Genomic DNA, 15,839 nt, shown 5'->3' on the forward strand with positions numbered 1-15,839 from the left:
AAGTGACAAACCTGTGCTTGCCTTTTGTGATGTGAAATCCTCTATTTACCAAGGTAAACATCTCCACAATTGAAATATTTGAATCAAGTTTCAAACAACATAGAAGTATCACTGAATTAATTACTCGGGATTTTTTCCTTTAGTTTCCATTACTCCTATTAGTAGTTTACTAATCAGTCCACAATTTGAAAAAGCCAAAAATCTCCAACAATGGTAAGTTCATAGCCTCCCACACATGCTATGTCATTGATTTTTTTAATTAATTACTTTTAAATTACAGGAATGACAACATGAAGGCACAAAAGATTAACATAATTCTAATGTTAAGCGGACTAATGCAAACAGTCCTTCAAGTGAAATTTACTAATATATTAAACAGTTCACTTGCCATTGTAAAGGTACTTTCCTTTGCAAAACTCAGGGTGTACTCAAATTATATGTTTAAAACATAATTAATCTAATTTACGTATAGGACATGTACTATAAGTTCAATGCTACGATTTCCGGCATTGACAATAACATGGACCCATGGTATTATGCTTGCAAAAAATGTTGCAGGTGAGTTACTGTTATAAAAAGTAGCGCAACTTGTACCTATTGTAGGACTGAAGATATTGATTATGAGGAAAGGTAAACTACACAAATGACTATCAACAAATATTAGTTACTCCACCAAATAAATGAATATAATGATTAAATATTGAAATGAGTTTGACATATACCTATGAAATAAATTAAGTCATACTGATTAAATTTTCAAATGTGTTTTAGATATTGATTAAAGATTGAAGTCACTGCCGAGGATCAATTTCTAAGGATTACAATGTTTGATACGACACAATACTATTTGGGTTGTGATGTAAAAGACTATGTTCCCTCTACATCTAAAAGGTTAAATCACTAACTCTATAAAAAATCAACGCATATAAATAATGTTATCCTTTTTGACTGAAACACTAATATATAAGGGTTTCGTATTCCACAGAAAGAACAATGTGAATACTATCGCAAGTTGGTATTGAGTAAGAGGAAAGAATTCAGTATCCTTGTGAAGATTAATTGTAACTCTCCAAATGTGGAGACAAACATGAATGTGATAGCTATGGAGATACATGAGGTTCCAAAGAAATTTGCAGCAGATGAAACCAAGGCTTAAACCACAATTAAAATCCAAAGTAGCCAGAGGATCAAGAAACTTAGAGAAAATGAAAAGATGAAAGGGATAGCTACGTAGATACCTCATGTTGAAAAAGATATTGAAGGTGTTGAAACGGAGATTGAAAACCCAAACAAAAAATACAAGAGGACCAAGAAAGTTAATGAATCCACTGCAGATGAACATCCATAGGTAATGAGGACATATGAGGTTGGAAAGAAAAATTTACCAGATGAAAGTGAGGATGAAGCCCCAATAATTCGGCTACGAAGAAAAAGAACCAGGAAGGTTCAAGGAAGAAACCTCATGCCTCATTCGATGAAAAATAAGATCAAAGTGGAAAAAAATTAATATATAGTTGATTTAAACATTTGTTATGTTCAACTAGCAATGCTTATTAACTACCTAATACTAATATTTAAAGGTTACTTTACTTTTATGAACGAGCAACTTCACCTAACATCATTTTTATTACTAAATTATTTTCTCTTACTTCAATTAATTTGGTTAACTGCTTTGCTAAACATTCAGTGTATGCACCTTATTACTTCCAAACAGATCAACTATTGTCTTCTGCATCAATGTAAACCTCGTACAAGTAAAAAGGTATCCTTGCATCCTACACTACATGTATTTATTAACTATATATGGAAAAATGAACACTACAACATAATATGTGTCTATTGCCTATGCATGTCAAATTAAATTACTTCAAATAGTAACAATTGTCATTAATGATTCCACTATGTTGTAGATCACTGCAAAAGTACAAATACCCATTTGGACAAGACAAGAGAACTGACACACCAACAATTCAAATTTTGTCCCAACCAAATAAAAAAATGAGACACAACCAACATTGAGGTACACTAATATGATAAATACTTATCATAGTTTAAAATGAAATCTAACCCTACTGTTCAATTCACTTCACATGTGATAAAGGCAAATCCATTGCTTCTGGATATACTTTTGATCAGCATGCCAAAACAACAATAGATCATACTCACTATACATGTAGGAACCCAAACAATCCCCCAACAAAATCAACCATTCAAAAATGTGTGACTTGTCTCTCTTTAAGACCCACTACTTAAGTAACTTACACTTGTATTTGATTCTTACAAATTATTGTTTTTAAATACACTTTTCATGTATATACTACATATAGTAGTCATTCTATCTTACCCTAATAACCATTGCAAACTATTGTCTTATCATGTCAAATCCAACAAGTGGTAAACGAAAAACCATTCCATCTACCAGTAAAGTTAATCATCATGACAACCACATAAAATATGATATAAGCAAAACAGGTAAGAAGTTAGATAATCATGTCAAATTCTACATACCCACTACTTAAGTAACTTATATTTATATTTGATTTTCACAAATTAATATTTTTAAATACACTTTTCATGTATATACTACATATAGTACTTACTCTATCTTACTCGAACAACCATTGCAAACTATTATCTTGTCATGTCAAATTCAAACGGTGATAAAGGAAAAACTATTCCATCTACCAGTAAAGCTAATCATCATGACAACCACACAAAAAATGATACAAGCAAGACAAGTAAGAACTTAGATAATCATGTAAAATTCTACATACATGAGTACTCCCTACAGGGTGAACACATTTGCATACAGAAACACATAAGTATTACATGTTTTGTCTAAATGTATAAAAAGTTTTTCCTCTTATTCTAAAAGGGAATTGCAAAGCGCATTGCGAAATGTGGAAAAATATATGTTAGAAAGCCAAACAATAGCAAATTTACAAGATGAGCATCCACGTTTGAAGAAGCAACCTAAAATAAATTGGCTATTTAGAGCATTATCTGAAGAGTGTAAAGGTGGAGGTACATTGGAAAAAAACCTATTCATATCATACCTAACTTGAACATTCAATACTTTTAAGATATTTCTCCCATTATATTTATATATGTAGGAGTTGTTGCTTAAAACTTATCTTTATCATATCTGCACGTGCTAAAAACTGTCTGAGACTGCATTTATTGTGTTGCAAAAAGATTTGAACATGAACCTCCAACATTCTGTTGTGAAAGCGAATATATCAAATTAGCAACCACTGAATCTCCAACATAATTATATGCAATGTTTGTGGCTTCTACTGCAGACGCTATAGACTTTCCCAAATATATTAGTGCATATAATAGCATCTTTGCTTTTACATCTTTTGGTGTTAACCTAGATAAGGAAATAACATCTACGAGAAAAGGAGTGTACACATTCAGAGCACAAGGTCAAATTTATCACGATTTACCATCATTGGTACCACGTGATAACAATCCCTATTACTTCCAACTATACTTCTTTGATACAGACAACGAGTTGACCAATATGATATATTAAGGTGAAAGAAGGAATATTGTCAGAAAAAATTGCAGAAAAAATCAAACAACTAATGGAGAGAAACCCATATGCGCAAATATTTCACCAACTAAAAAACCAAACAAGTTTCCACAATTTCCAATTTCTCAGTGTTGCAAATGTTTCTTTGGATCAACGAGTGTACAACACGCCTTCAGTAAATCAAGTTGCAACAATTTGGATCGATGGAAACAATCCAAATATACCTTTTGAACGAGAAATAATTGTTCACGAGCATTCATGGTATAAACATAGAGTCAAACACTATTTCGGCTATTATGACCCTCTTCAATATCCTTTGATCCTTCCAAGAGGTGAAGGAGGATGGCAACAAGGAATAAGAAAACAACATAAAACACAATCTCACACAAAAGGCAGTCACTCCCCAACTCTAACCAATGATATTCCAACTTTCATATCAGCTCATGCAATATTAGCCAACGAGGATCAAGTTAATGGGTATCACCTTCCGCCCTTTTATAGTAAAACTTTACTCACATTCTTTACAAGTTAAATACTAAAAAAAATACACAATATAAGATAATGATGAAAAGTCATAAAAGTATTTTACCAATGAAGGTTAGTACGAACAACGTATTAGGATTAAAACATGTGGCATGAAAAATAGGACTAACGTAAATTTACTTAAATACCACCAAATATTAGTTACCTACCCATCTGATCTTTATAGTTTTGGTTTGCCCAAACTTATGTGAATATAATCAACTTACATTAGTTTTGTTTCTAAATATATGGTATATTACACTTACTTATCAGATTTAAATAAAACAAACAAAATTGTCACATTTTAAAATGCATTTCAAAAATGCTATTACAATAGTTTCCCTCACGTTAAATATTATGTACACTATTTTCCTATATCTAAATGCTACTACCAATAGGGTACAAAATACAAATATTTTTAGTCAATTATTCCTATTAAACATTATTGTACATTGAAGTCAATCCAAAGACGTAGTATCCATAACACACCAAAAACAAACATAAGAGAATAAGACATATCTTTAAAACTATCATACAATACACTTTTCATTTATACCAATATTGTCACTAACATAAAACATAACTAATATCTATGTGATTTCTAACACTTGTAGATGTCCGCCACGAGACAAAAGGAGATGTTTCTTGCAGAGAGTACTATTGTTATAAACTATAACTACGAGAAACATAGAGGTCTGTATTACTGCTATGTGGAAGATTACTACAACAATTTGTGGTTGACAAGTACATAAAATTGGAAACAACAAGGCTAGAATATTTTAGAAAGGAACAATCAAATTTAATAAGGGAGGTTTATCAAGGTATCGTTGATAGTTCCAACGCGGAAGAGTACATGGGAGATAGAATTGGGCAAAGAATACTTCTTCCATCATCTTTTATTGGGGGGCACGAGATATGAGAAGACGGTATATGGATGCAATGACTTTGGTACAACATTTTGGAAGGCCAAATCTGTTCATAACAATGACGTGTAATCTTGATTGGATTGAAACCCAAAGAGAACTGCGCCCCGGAAAAACTCGTCAAGATAGACCTGACTTGGTAACAAGAGTATTCCGAGCTAAATTGTAGGATCTAAAAGACCAAATTTTTAAGAAAGAAATATTTGGAATTGTAGCTGCTCAGGTATTCGTGGTAGAATTCCAAAAATGAGGACTACCACACATACACCTGCTTCTCATATTAAAAGAAGGGCACAAGATAAAATCAGGAGATCAGTATGATAGGTTTATCTCAGTAGTGATTCCAGATAAATGTCAGTATCCCATCTTGCATGAATTAGTGTTCAGACATATGATGCATAGTCCATGTGGACACAAACGGCCAACAAATGCGTGCATGCAGAATGGACAATATAAATATCATTATCCTAGGCCATACAACAACAAATCAATTCAAGCAAAGGACAGATATCCAATTTATAAAAGAAGAAGGGATGGAAGGATAGAGAGTGTTCATGGAATGAATATGATTAATCAATGGGTGGTACCTTATAGCCCTTATCCGCTCACAAGATACAATTGTCACATTAATGTTGAGCTCTACTTGGGAGTCAAAGCAATAAAGTATCTATACAAGTATATATATAAAGGTCATGATCGGTGTGCTGTTTATGTTCAGTCTGATGATGGTGAAAAAGTTATTGACGAGATTCAAACTTCGAAGATAGACGGTAGGTTTCACCGTTTGAATATATGAATTCAACTTGAGTGAAATGCAACGTCCAGTGATCAACCTTTAACTGCATCTTCCGGGAAAACATTCAGGCACACATATTAATGCATAAAAAAATGTGATTTATTTAAAATAATAAATATAATAGTAACAATACAAATACTAACTCTAAATGAGCTCACAGTATTTTACTGGAAAAAGCAAAATTTACAAAACATCATCGCCTGGGATAGTGTCAAGTAAACAATATTGAACGAGTATTTTAGGATGTGCTCAATTTACACTGAAGCATGAGCATACCTTTATAGAGAATTTCCTAAGTATTATGTTTGGAATCCCAAGGTAAAGACTTGGACAAAAAGAAAAGCAAGATATGTAATTGGTCGCATTGCAATTGGTAAGGTAGATGTAGTACACTTTAACTTCATACACATCGATAATTGTTAAACTTATTACTAAACAATTCATTAAATTATATAGCTAATCCTCGAGAAGGGGAAAGTTATTATGAGATGTTATTACTAAACCATGTAAGAGGACCATTGTCATTCAATGACTTACTCACTGTCAACGGTAGTCAATGTGATACCTTCAAAGAAGTGGCCAAAGAAAGAGGGTTACTAGAGCCCGACAATAGTATATTAGAATGTTTAGGAGAGGTTGTTATCTTCAAAATGCGATCTGCTCTCCGAAGTTTGTTTGTACAATTTTGGTTCATTGTAACCCACATGATATTTGAAAACTCAGGGATACTTATTATGAGGATATGTCTGAGGACTTTAGCAGTCTATATGGCAACTCTCACAATATTATACTATAGTGTACTCTAAATAGTATTAATCACTGTTTGGAAAGTATGGGAAAAAGCATAGATATATATAACATTCCTCAACTACATCACAAATTGCTCGACGGTTGTCCATCGGAATGTAGAGAATTAAATGAAGAACTTTCCGTGTAAATACCTTTAGAAGATTTTGATGCACAATCACAATTATATCCAGAACAAGAGCATGCTTTTACAAAAATAGTGCAAATAATCGATACTGGAACAACTGGAATATTCTTTGTGGATGGACTTGGGAAACTGGGAAACCATACCTATACCGTGCATTGCTTTCCAATGTTAGATCAAGAGGTATGATAGCTTTGGCTACAATAACCAGTGGTGTAGCAACTTCAATTTTACCGGGAGGACGTACATCACACTCGAGGTCTGAGATCCCCCTGCAAACAAATGAGTCAACTATGACGAACATGTCAAAGAAAAATGGTGCTGCCAAATTGATTAGAAATGCAAAAGTGATTATATGGGATGAAGGCCCAATGGCCAAGCGGCAAACAATAGAAACAGTCGATAGGAGATTTAGAGACATAATGGACATCGATAAACCATTTGGTGGAAAAGTCATAGTTTTTGGAGGTTATTTTTGTCAGATGTTACCAGTAGTTCCAAAATCAACTAGAGCAGAAATTGTAAATGCAAGCTTGGTGAAATCATATCTCTCGCCTTTGATGGAGAATATTCAATTTACGAGAAATATGAGAGCAAAAACGGATTCAACATTCATTGAGTTCTTACTTTTTGTGGGTAACAAAGATGAACCAACGATAAGAGACAATTTAATCCTTTTTCCAGAACAATTAATTGTCAAGCATTGTAGGGATGGAATTCCAGAAGAATCTATTATAAAAGAGATATTTCCAAACCTACAAAAAAATGCTACTAGGGCAAAATATGTCACCGAACGAGCTATCTTAGCAAGAAAAAATGACCATGTGGATAATCTTATTTACAAGTTAATATCCCTATTCCCATGTGAAAGCAAGATATTCAATAGCTTTGACTAGCAGAAGATGACACCAACAACTATTACCAACAAGAATATCTAAACACTATAACACCATACGGACTGCCGCCAGATAGGTATTGTAGAAAAATACATTACGAATTACAATCCTGAAGAGGCGGTAACAAAAATCAATATGGATGTATTTTGAAATATCCTATTAAATACAGGTTAGAATTAAAGGAAAATGCACCCATCATGCTGCTAAGGAATTTAGACCCTGCAAATGGCTTATGCAATGGCACCTGAATGATATGCCGAGGCTTTGCATAGAATGTTTTGCATACCAAAATATCAAGTGGTCCTTGTGCAACGAAGCATATGTTTCTTCTCAGAATTCATGTTGATGAATCCACAAATTGGACTCATTTAGGGCTATGTTTTAACAGAAATTGTGTCCTCAAATGATTATTTTATCTCAATATCTGATGAAAACCCTTAAGTTTCAGGTATTTGAGGGAAAGCATGGACACTACGTCGCAAAAAGGAACGAAAAAGCTGAAAAGAACGAAGAAATAAACGCCTGAGGATTGCCAACTCCACTTGGTGAGTCGCCGAATGGTGTTACTTCGCCTTTTATTTCAGTGATCTGGGCCCTAAAGTAAAGGATCAGGTTGGAGGAAAAAGGGAGCAGTCGGTACATCGCCAAGAAGTTCCGCGAAGCAGTACCATGTCGCCCAATGACCCAGAGCACGAAGATGCTTAAGGATGGTGTAAGACAGTGATGAATTACACCAAAGTGCGAATCACAGAGTTGATCGGCAATTTCGACTAACGACGCCGAATAATCCACTGCAGCACAAATCTGTGAAAACTATAAATACTAGTTAGAGTTTTAGTTTTAGTGTGGAATAATTATTATAATTTTCAGTTTTAGTGGAACAATTATTATAATTTTCTGTTTTAGTGGAACAATTATTATAATATGTATATAGGATAGTACTTTTTAGTATTTTTGCTCTGAGTTTGACAGGGTTTTCAAGACTTAAAGAAAAAGAGGGTTTCATCTCTAAGGAATTGGACTTGGGTTTCTTGGATTCTTCATTATTGGCCTGTAACAAGACTTAAATCTTCATACCCATTTGAATGCAAGCTCATTTAGGTAAAAATTTATATCGCTTGTTGTGTGGCTAAAAACTCCCATTCTTGAGGTGTGATTTAGCGAATATGGGCTAAGATTGTTGTTGGATCTTGTTTGTTGATAAATTAAATGTAGTCTAATGGTGATTTTGTTGAGTAGTTGTGGATGAATTTAACAAATTTGTAGTTGCAAATATAAGTTTATTTATTTGTTTTCGGCTTGCTCGAGAGAGAAGTCACGAAATCAAGACTACTAGATTGATGGCATAAGGAGTGGGTCGACATGAGGTTCAGCTCGAGAGAGTGAACCCTAGTCCCATATCCTAACACTCACCTCGAGAGAGTGAGTGGGGTAAGGCGTAGGCTGGTCTTCACTCGGCAAGTGGGTGTCCGAGAGGAACCCATTTGAAATGGGATAAGTTGCTCGAGAGAAAACTTATTCCCACGTAAAGCTTAGCCTTGACACTATTAATCTATAAATTTGCTATCGCGGGAATGTACCCAATAATCTAGCTTAACCCGTATTCCCGTCACATCCCAAGGATCCCCTCTCATTATTTAGAAACCCTTATTTATTTTACTGTTTTTACCTTATCTGTGACAAAACCCCCCATTCTTAATTGACACTCTTGTGTCCCCCTTTTTAATTTACAATGTTTTTACTCGTTAATGTCTTTAGTTATGACTAGTTAGAACTAAATTTCATTTTTCTATAAATTCTCAAAACCACTCTCTTGGGACGTCCCAACCCTTGGTTGGGTTACTAAACTATTGTACGATCGTAGACACTTGCATCGAAAGTTGTGTCTTGAATACGTAAACATCAAAATGGCGCCGCTGCCGGGGAGTGGTGTTACTTGAGAAGTTAAGTTGAATTTTGTTCTTGTTAATTATAGTTGAACTTACTTAATTTTTAGTTTTGATTTTTGTGTTGCTGTTTTGAATAGAAAAATTGAGCATATCTGCTCGCAACGGTGACCCAATAGATCACCCTCCTCTGAAAATGATGATGCTAAGGGATAACCTCATAAGTTTTAGTAAATTGAAGGGTGAGTCAGTTTATGAGTTTTGGCAAACGTTTAAGCCTTTCTTGCAGCGGTGCCCGACTCATGGAATTCCAGATAAGATGCCTCTAGAATGTCTCTACCCAGAGTCAGAAGAGGGGTTGCGTGATGAAAGTGAGGCAAACCCCACTATTGGAACTTAAGTGGGGACTTGAGTCGTGCCACGACGTTAACTAAGGCGCTGCTTGGGAGGCAACCCAAGACCCCTTATCGCTTTATTTTTGCTTTAAGAAATAATGGTGTGTTGTTTGTGTAGGTCGAAGTGGGAAAGTTGTTGAAAAGTGCAGATTGGCGAGCAAAGGGTCCAGTCGGTGCAATGCCGAAGAGGTCGGCGACCCCGACCCAGACCTTCGTTTGACTCAAGACAATTTTACATTGGAGTCTGTAAAAGTCGGCGAGCCTAGGAAATTATTGTTGAATCGCCGACCAGGTCGGCGATCTAGATCTAATCCGTCGTTTGGACCCCCATATCAACAAAGGATCCTGTAAAACTCAGTGAGGTAGGTGACCACTTGGCGTGTCCACGAGTGTGTCGGCGAACACGACTAATGTCGCCGAATTGGCGAGAACTGTACGGTTTCTTAAAAGGCCAAAGGTTTAAACTTTCAAACTCTTCACTTTTCCTCACTTTCAATTGTCACAAACGCACACCCGCACCTCAGTTTCTATATTTTTGGAATTTTAAAGTAATTTAGTCATTGATTTGTGTTCGGAGTGGATTACATTACCGCCTATCATTTCAAAAGTAATTTAATCGGTATCTCATGTTGGTTTTTCGTACCCCAAATTTAATTTTAGCAATTTTGTACTCATTTTCAATGATCTTAGCTTAGTGATGTGTGCTAATCCTCTCTGATCTTAATTGTTTTTGCTTATGCCTGTGAAAATCTTGCCCGTAGTGTTTATATTGTTAAAATCCCGTGTTTTTATGCGTTAAAATTAGTTAAATCTTGTGGGGTTTTTATTGCATGTTGTTGAGTCTAGCAGGGAGAAGTCTAAGTATCCCGAAGATATGGTAAATACCAATATTGTAATGCCACCTCGGAAAAGAGCACCGAATATCACAATAAATGAAGGGGGGGTGAAATCCTCCCAAGATAGAAAGACAAGAATCTCCACCTAGAAATAAAGGTAAGGGCGAGAGGCCCACTTCTGATAGGAAGACCACTATCGGATTTCGTAATTTTCCTTCGTGGGCTTGGGGATTCTATGCAGTTGTACAGACCTTTTTGGCGGATACACCCTTGGCAGCTCCTAGTAGGTCTGGTACAGTTATTTTTACTGAGGTGACTCCGGGTACAGAGACCTAGGACCTGAGTGATGCACCGGGCACTAATGCCCAGACAGATGGAGTGACTGTGTAGACAGGACCCCCTCTTTACCTCCCTCTCTCTGTTACTTTATTTCACTTTTGTATATTTTTATTTGCATTTGAGGACAAATGTTTTTTATTTGTGGTGGGTTGAGGTCCACTTTTGTTTGCTACTCATGTTCATGTTTTGAGTATATATTTGGGCCGTTCTATTTTAAAATTGTGCTAATACTGCTTTTATGTGGATGTTTGAGCTTGCGTCTCCTTTTATTTTAAATTGTAAAATGATTTCAACCCGTCCAAAATGTTTTGCCACCTCTCGTGTGTTAAATGTGGATGTTCTTTTGCAAAATTTAAGTCTCGGTCCCGATCAATACCAATGAAGAAAATAGTGTTTACAATCGAACGAACATGAATGCGTGGCTATGATGAGGCCAAATGAAGTTGGATAGACAATTTGTGAACTCTTTGCATCTGGTTGTGATTAGCCATTTATCAAATTGATTCTCTTGTGATGATCGTTGCACACTAGCAAAAGTGTGGAGTCTTGTTAGACTTAAGTGTCGATCACTTGTGTGAAAAGCTTAACTGGAAACATGCATAACAACACCTAGAATATGCCCTATTGGTCTGGTTGACTAAGTAAGACTTTCTCTTGATATGATCTTAGGCAACTTCGAAGAGTGTGAACCAATTTGACATATACCTCTTTTGTGACCCACCTTGTGAGCGTGTTATTCTCTCTTGAACACCCTTTGAGCCTTACCCTTCTTTGGAAGAAACTTGATGAAAACTAGACATTTCTTAATTCATTACCAATAAACCTCTTGAATTGTGATTAGTTAAATAGCCAAATTAGGCCAAAAGCCTAAGTTGGGGGTGTGGTAAAAAGAAAAGGGAAAATCAAGAAGTGCAAGGGAAGTCTCCATTAACCCATGGTGTTGAGAAAAATGGAACCCCTCCATATTTAAAAAAAAAAAAGAGAAAGAGAAAAATAAAAGAAAAGAATGTAAAAGAGAGTTGCACAATAAAGTATAAAAGAGATGGGGTTCCCAAACAATCCATGGAAAGCAAATAATATGATGACCTATGATGCACCAATGAAAATGATGAAGGAAAAAGAAAGGAAGTGTTGAGAGCACCACATGTCATGAGGATAAAAGTCACTGAGCCTAAATGATCATATCTCTACGCTCAGCCCTGTTACAAGCCTTGTTAAGACCTTTGAGATCTTGAGAAAGTCGAAATAAATGTTGATTGGAAAATACGGGCAAACCTATGGGTGAAAGTATGCATTGTATTCCTCTTTGTGAGTGTAAGCGTTGTATCTGAATCCTGAACTTTAAATTGATTATACCTTTGCATGTGAAAATGGAATCATCGTTTGTGTGAGGCCATTCGAAAGCTTTTGTTGAGCTTGAACTTGCATTTGAAGCAAGTATTGCGAGCTTGAGAATCTTTGGTATAGGTGTGTCAACACTTGAATCTTTGAGTACACACTTGATCTTTGCATAAGTAAATTGAGTCTTGTTGTGTGCATTCATGATTGAGTCTAGTGTAGCACTGTTCGAGACACCTTTTTTTAACGGCTGAACTTAAGTTTGCTTGAGGACAAGCAAAAGTTTAAGTTGGGGGTGTTGATGAGTCCACAAATTGGACTTATTTAGGGCTATATTTTAATAGAAATTGTGTCCTCAAATGCTTATTTTATCTCAATAGCTGATGAAAACCTTTAAGTTTCAGGTATTTGAAGTTTGAAGCAAAGCATGGACACTACATCGCAAAAAGGAACGAAAAAGCTGAAAAGAACGAATAAATGAAGGCCTGAGGATCGCCGAGTCCACTTGGCGTGTCGCCCAAGTGTCTTACTTCTCTTTTTATTCTAGTGTCCTGGGCCTGAAGGAAAGGATCAAGTCGGAGGAAAAAGGGAGCAGTCGGTGCATCCCGAGAATTCCGCGAAGCAGTACCATGTCGTCCAATGACCCAGAGCACGAAGATGCTGAAGCTAGGGCGAATCACAGAGTTGATCGACGACTAATGACGCCGAAAGATCCACTACAACACCAATCTGAGAAAACTATAAATACTAGTTAGATTTTTAGTTTTAGTGTGGAATAATTATTATAATTTTCAGTTTTAGTGGAACAATTATTGTAATTTTCAGTTTTAGGGGAACAATTATTTTAATTTTCATATAGAATAGTACTTTTAGTATTTATGCTCTGAGTTTGAGAGGGTCTAGAAGACTTGAAGAAAAAAAGGGTTTCATCTCCAGGATTTGGACTTAGGTCTCTTGGATTCTTCATTATTGGCCTGTAACAAGACTTAAATCTTCATACCCATTTGAATGCAAGCTCATTTAGGTATAAATTTCTATCTCTTGATGTGTAGCTAAAAACCCCATTCTTGAGGTGTGATTTAGCGAATATGGGTTAGGATTGTTGTTGGATCTTGTTTGTTGATAGATTGGATAAAGTTTAATGGTGATTTCATTAAGTAGTTGTGGATGAATTAAAAAAAATTGTAGTTAAAAATACAAGTTTATTTATGAGTTTTTGGCTTGCTCGAGAAAGAAGTCATGAAACCAAGACTGCTAGATTGATGGGATAAGGAGTGGGTCGACATGAGATTCAGCTCGAGAGAGTGAACCCTAGTCTCACATCCTAACACTCACCGAGAGAGAGTGAGTGGGGTAACGTGTAGGCTGGTCTTCATGGGGCAAGTGGGTGTCCGAGAGAAACCCATTTTAAATGGGGTAAGTTGCTCGAGAGAGAACTTATTCCCACATAAAGCTTAGCCTAGTCACTATTACTCTATAATTTTGCTATCGCAAGAATGTACCCAATAATCTAGCTTAACCCGCATTCCCGTCACATCCCAAGAATCCCCTCTCATTATTTAGAAACCCTAGTTTATTTTACTGTATTTACCTTATTTGAGGCAAAACCCCCCATTGTTAATTGACGCTCTTGTGTCCCCCTTTTTAATTTACAATGGTTTTACTCATTAATGTTTTTAGCTATGACTAGTTAGAACTAAATTTCTTTTTTCTATAAATTCTCAAAACCACTCCCTTGGAACGATCCCAACCCTTGGTTGGGTTACTAAACTATTGTACGATCATAGACACTTGCATCGGAAGTTGTGTCTTGATTACGTAAACATCAAAATGGCGCTGATGCCGGGGAGTGGTGGTAGTTGAGAACTTTTACTTAAGTTGAATTTCGTTCTTGCTAATTATAGTTGAACTTACTTAATTTTTAGTTTTGGCTTTTTTGTTGCTGTTTTGAACAGGAAAATTGAGCATATCTTCTCGCAACGATGACCCAATAGACCACCCTCCTCTGAATATGATGATGCTAGGGATAACATCCTAAGTTTCAGTAAATTGGAGGGTGAGTCAGTTTATGAGTTGTGGCAAATGTTTAAGGCTTTCTTGTAGTTATGCCCAACTCATGGAATTCCAGATAAGATGCTTCGGGATTGTCTCTACCTAGAGTCGGAAGAGGGGTTGCCTTATGAAAGTGAGGCAAACCCCACTAATGGTACTTAAGTGGGGACTTGAGTCGTGCCATGATGTTAACTAAGGCGCTGCTTGGGAGGCAACCTAAGACCCCTTATCGCTTTATTTTTGCTTTAAGAAATAATGGTGTGTTGTTTGTGTAGGTCGACGTGGGAAAGTTGTTGAAAAGTGCATATTGGCGATCAAAGTGTCCAGTCGGCGAATAGCTGAAAAGTTCAGCGACCCCGACCCAGACTGCAGTTGGACTCAAGACAACTTCACATTGGAGTCTATAAAAGTCGGCGAGACTAGGAAATTACTGCTGAATCGCTGACCAGGTCGGTGATCCTGATATAATCCATCGTTTGGACCCCCATATCAATAGAGGATCCTGTAAAACTTGGTGAGATAAGTTACCACTTGGCGTGTCGTCAAGTGGGTCGGTGAGAACGACTAATGTCGCCGAATTGGCGAGAACTGGATGGTTTCTTAAAAGACCAAAGGTTTAAACTTTCAAACTCTTCACTTTTCCTCACTTTCAATTGTAACAAACTCATACCCTCATCTCAATTTCTAGATTTTGCAATTTTAAAGTATTTTAGTCATTGATTTGTGTTCAGAATGGATTATATTGTCGCCTAGCATTTCAAAAGTATTTTAATTGGCATCTAAGGTTGGTTTTCCGAACCACAAATTTATTTTTAGCAATTTTGTAGTCATTTGCAATGATCTTACCTTAGTGATGTGTGCTAAACGTCTCTGATCTTAATTGTTTTTACTTATGCATGTGAAAATCTTGCCCGTAGTGTTTATATTGTTAAAATCCCGTGTTTTTATGCCTTAAAATCAGTTAAATCTTGTGGGGTTTTTCTTGCATGTTATTGAGTCTAGCAGGGAGAAGTCTAAGTATCCCGAAGATATGGTAAATACCAATATTTTCATGCCACCCCGGAAAAGAGCACAGGATATCACAATAAATGAAAGGGGGGGGGAGTGAAATCCTCCCAAGAAGGGAAGACAAGAACCTCCACCTGGAAATCAAGGCAAGGGCAAGAGGCGCACTTCTGATAGGAAGACCACTATCAGATATCCTAATGTTCCTTTGTGGGCCCGGGGATTCTATGCAGTTCTGTAGGCCTTTTTGGCGGATACACCTTTGGCAGCTCCTAGTAGGTCTGGTACTGTTGTTTCTTCTGAGGCGACTCCGGGTACAGATACCCAGGACCAGAGCGATGCACCAGGCACTGATGCCAATACAAATAGAGCTACTGTGTAG

General features: G+C 36.3%; 1 protein-coding gene across 1 annotated transcript; it reads left to right on the forward strand.

The window, feature by feature from the left end:
• Positions 1-7,003: 7,003 nt before the first annotated feature.
• On the forward strand, positions 7,004-15,839 carry LOC125837808 (uncharacterized). The gene is made up of 7 exons (XM_049516879.1): positions 7,004-7,346; positions 9,633-9,863; positions 10,006-10,179; positions 10,965-11,035; positions 12,964-13,150; positions 14,728-14,861; positions 15,699-15,839. The coding sequence occupies exons 1-7, from the start codon at positions 7,004-7,006 to the stop codon at positions 15,837-15,839; spliced, it is 1,281 nt and encodes a 426-aa protein (XP_049372836.1).

Source organism: Solanum verrucosum, unplaced genomic scaffold, assembly GCF_900185275.1.
Source record: "Solanum verrucosum unplaced genomic scaffold, falcon-dt-bn FXZP01000197.1, whole genome shotgun sequence".
Taxonomy (NCBI): domain Eukaryota; kingdom Viridiplantae; phylum Streptophyta; class Magnoliopsida; order Solanales; family Solanaceae; genus Solanum; species Solanum verrucosum.

What these genes read in the sequence shown, in the direction of transcription:
- LOC125837808 (XM_049516879.1), top strand. Translation starts at nt 7,004, where the DNA reads ATGACGAACATGTCAAAGAAAAATGGTGCTGCCAAATTGATTAGAAAT. An exon ending in AGAGGGGTTGCGTGATGAAA is followed by an intron (nt 9,864 to 10,005) that starts GTGAGGCAAACC and finishes TTGTTTGTGTAG; the next exon opens with GTCGAAGTGGGAAAGTTGTT. An exon ending in TCACATTGGAGTCTATAAAA is followed by an intron (nt 14,862 to 15,698) that starts GTCGGCGAGACT and finishes GCAGTTCTGTAG; the next exon opens with GCCTTTTTGGCGGATACACC.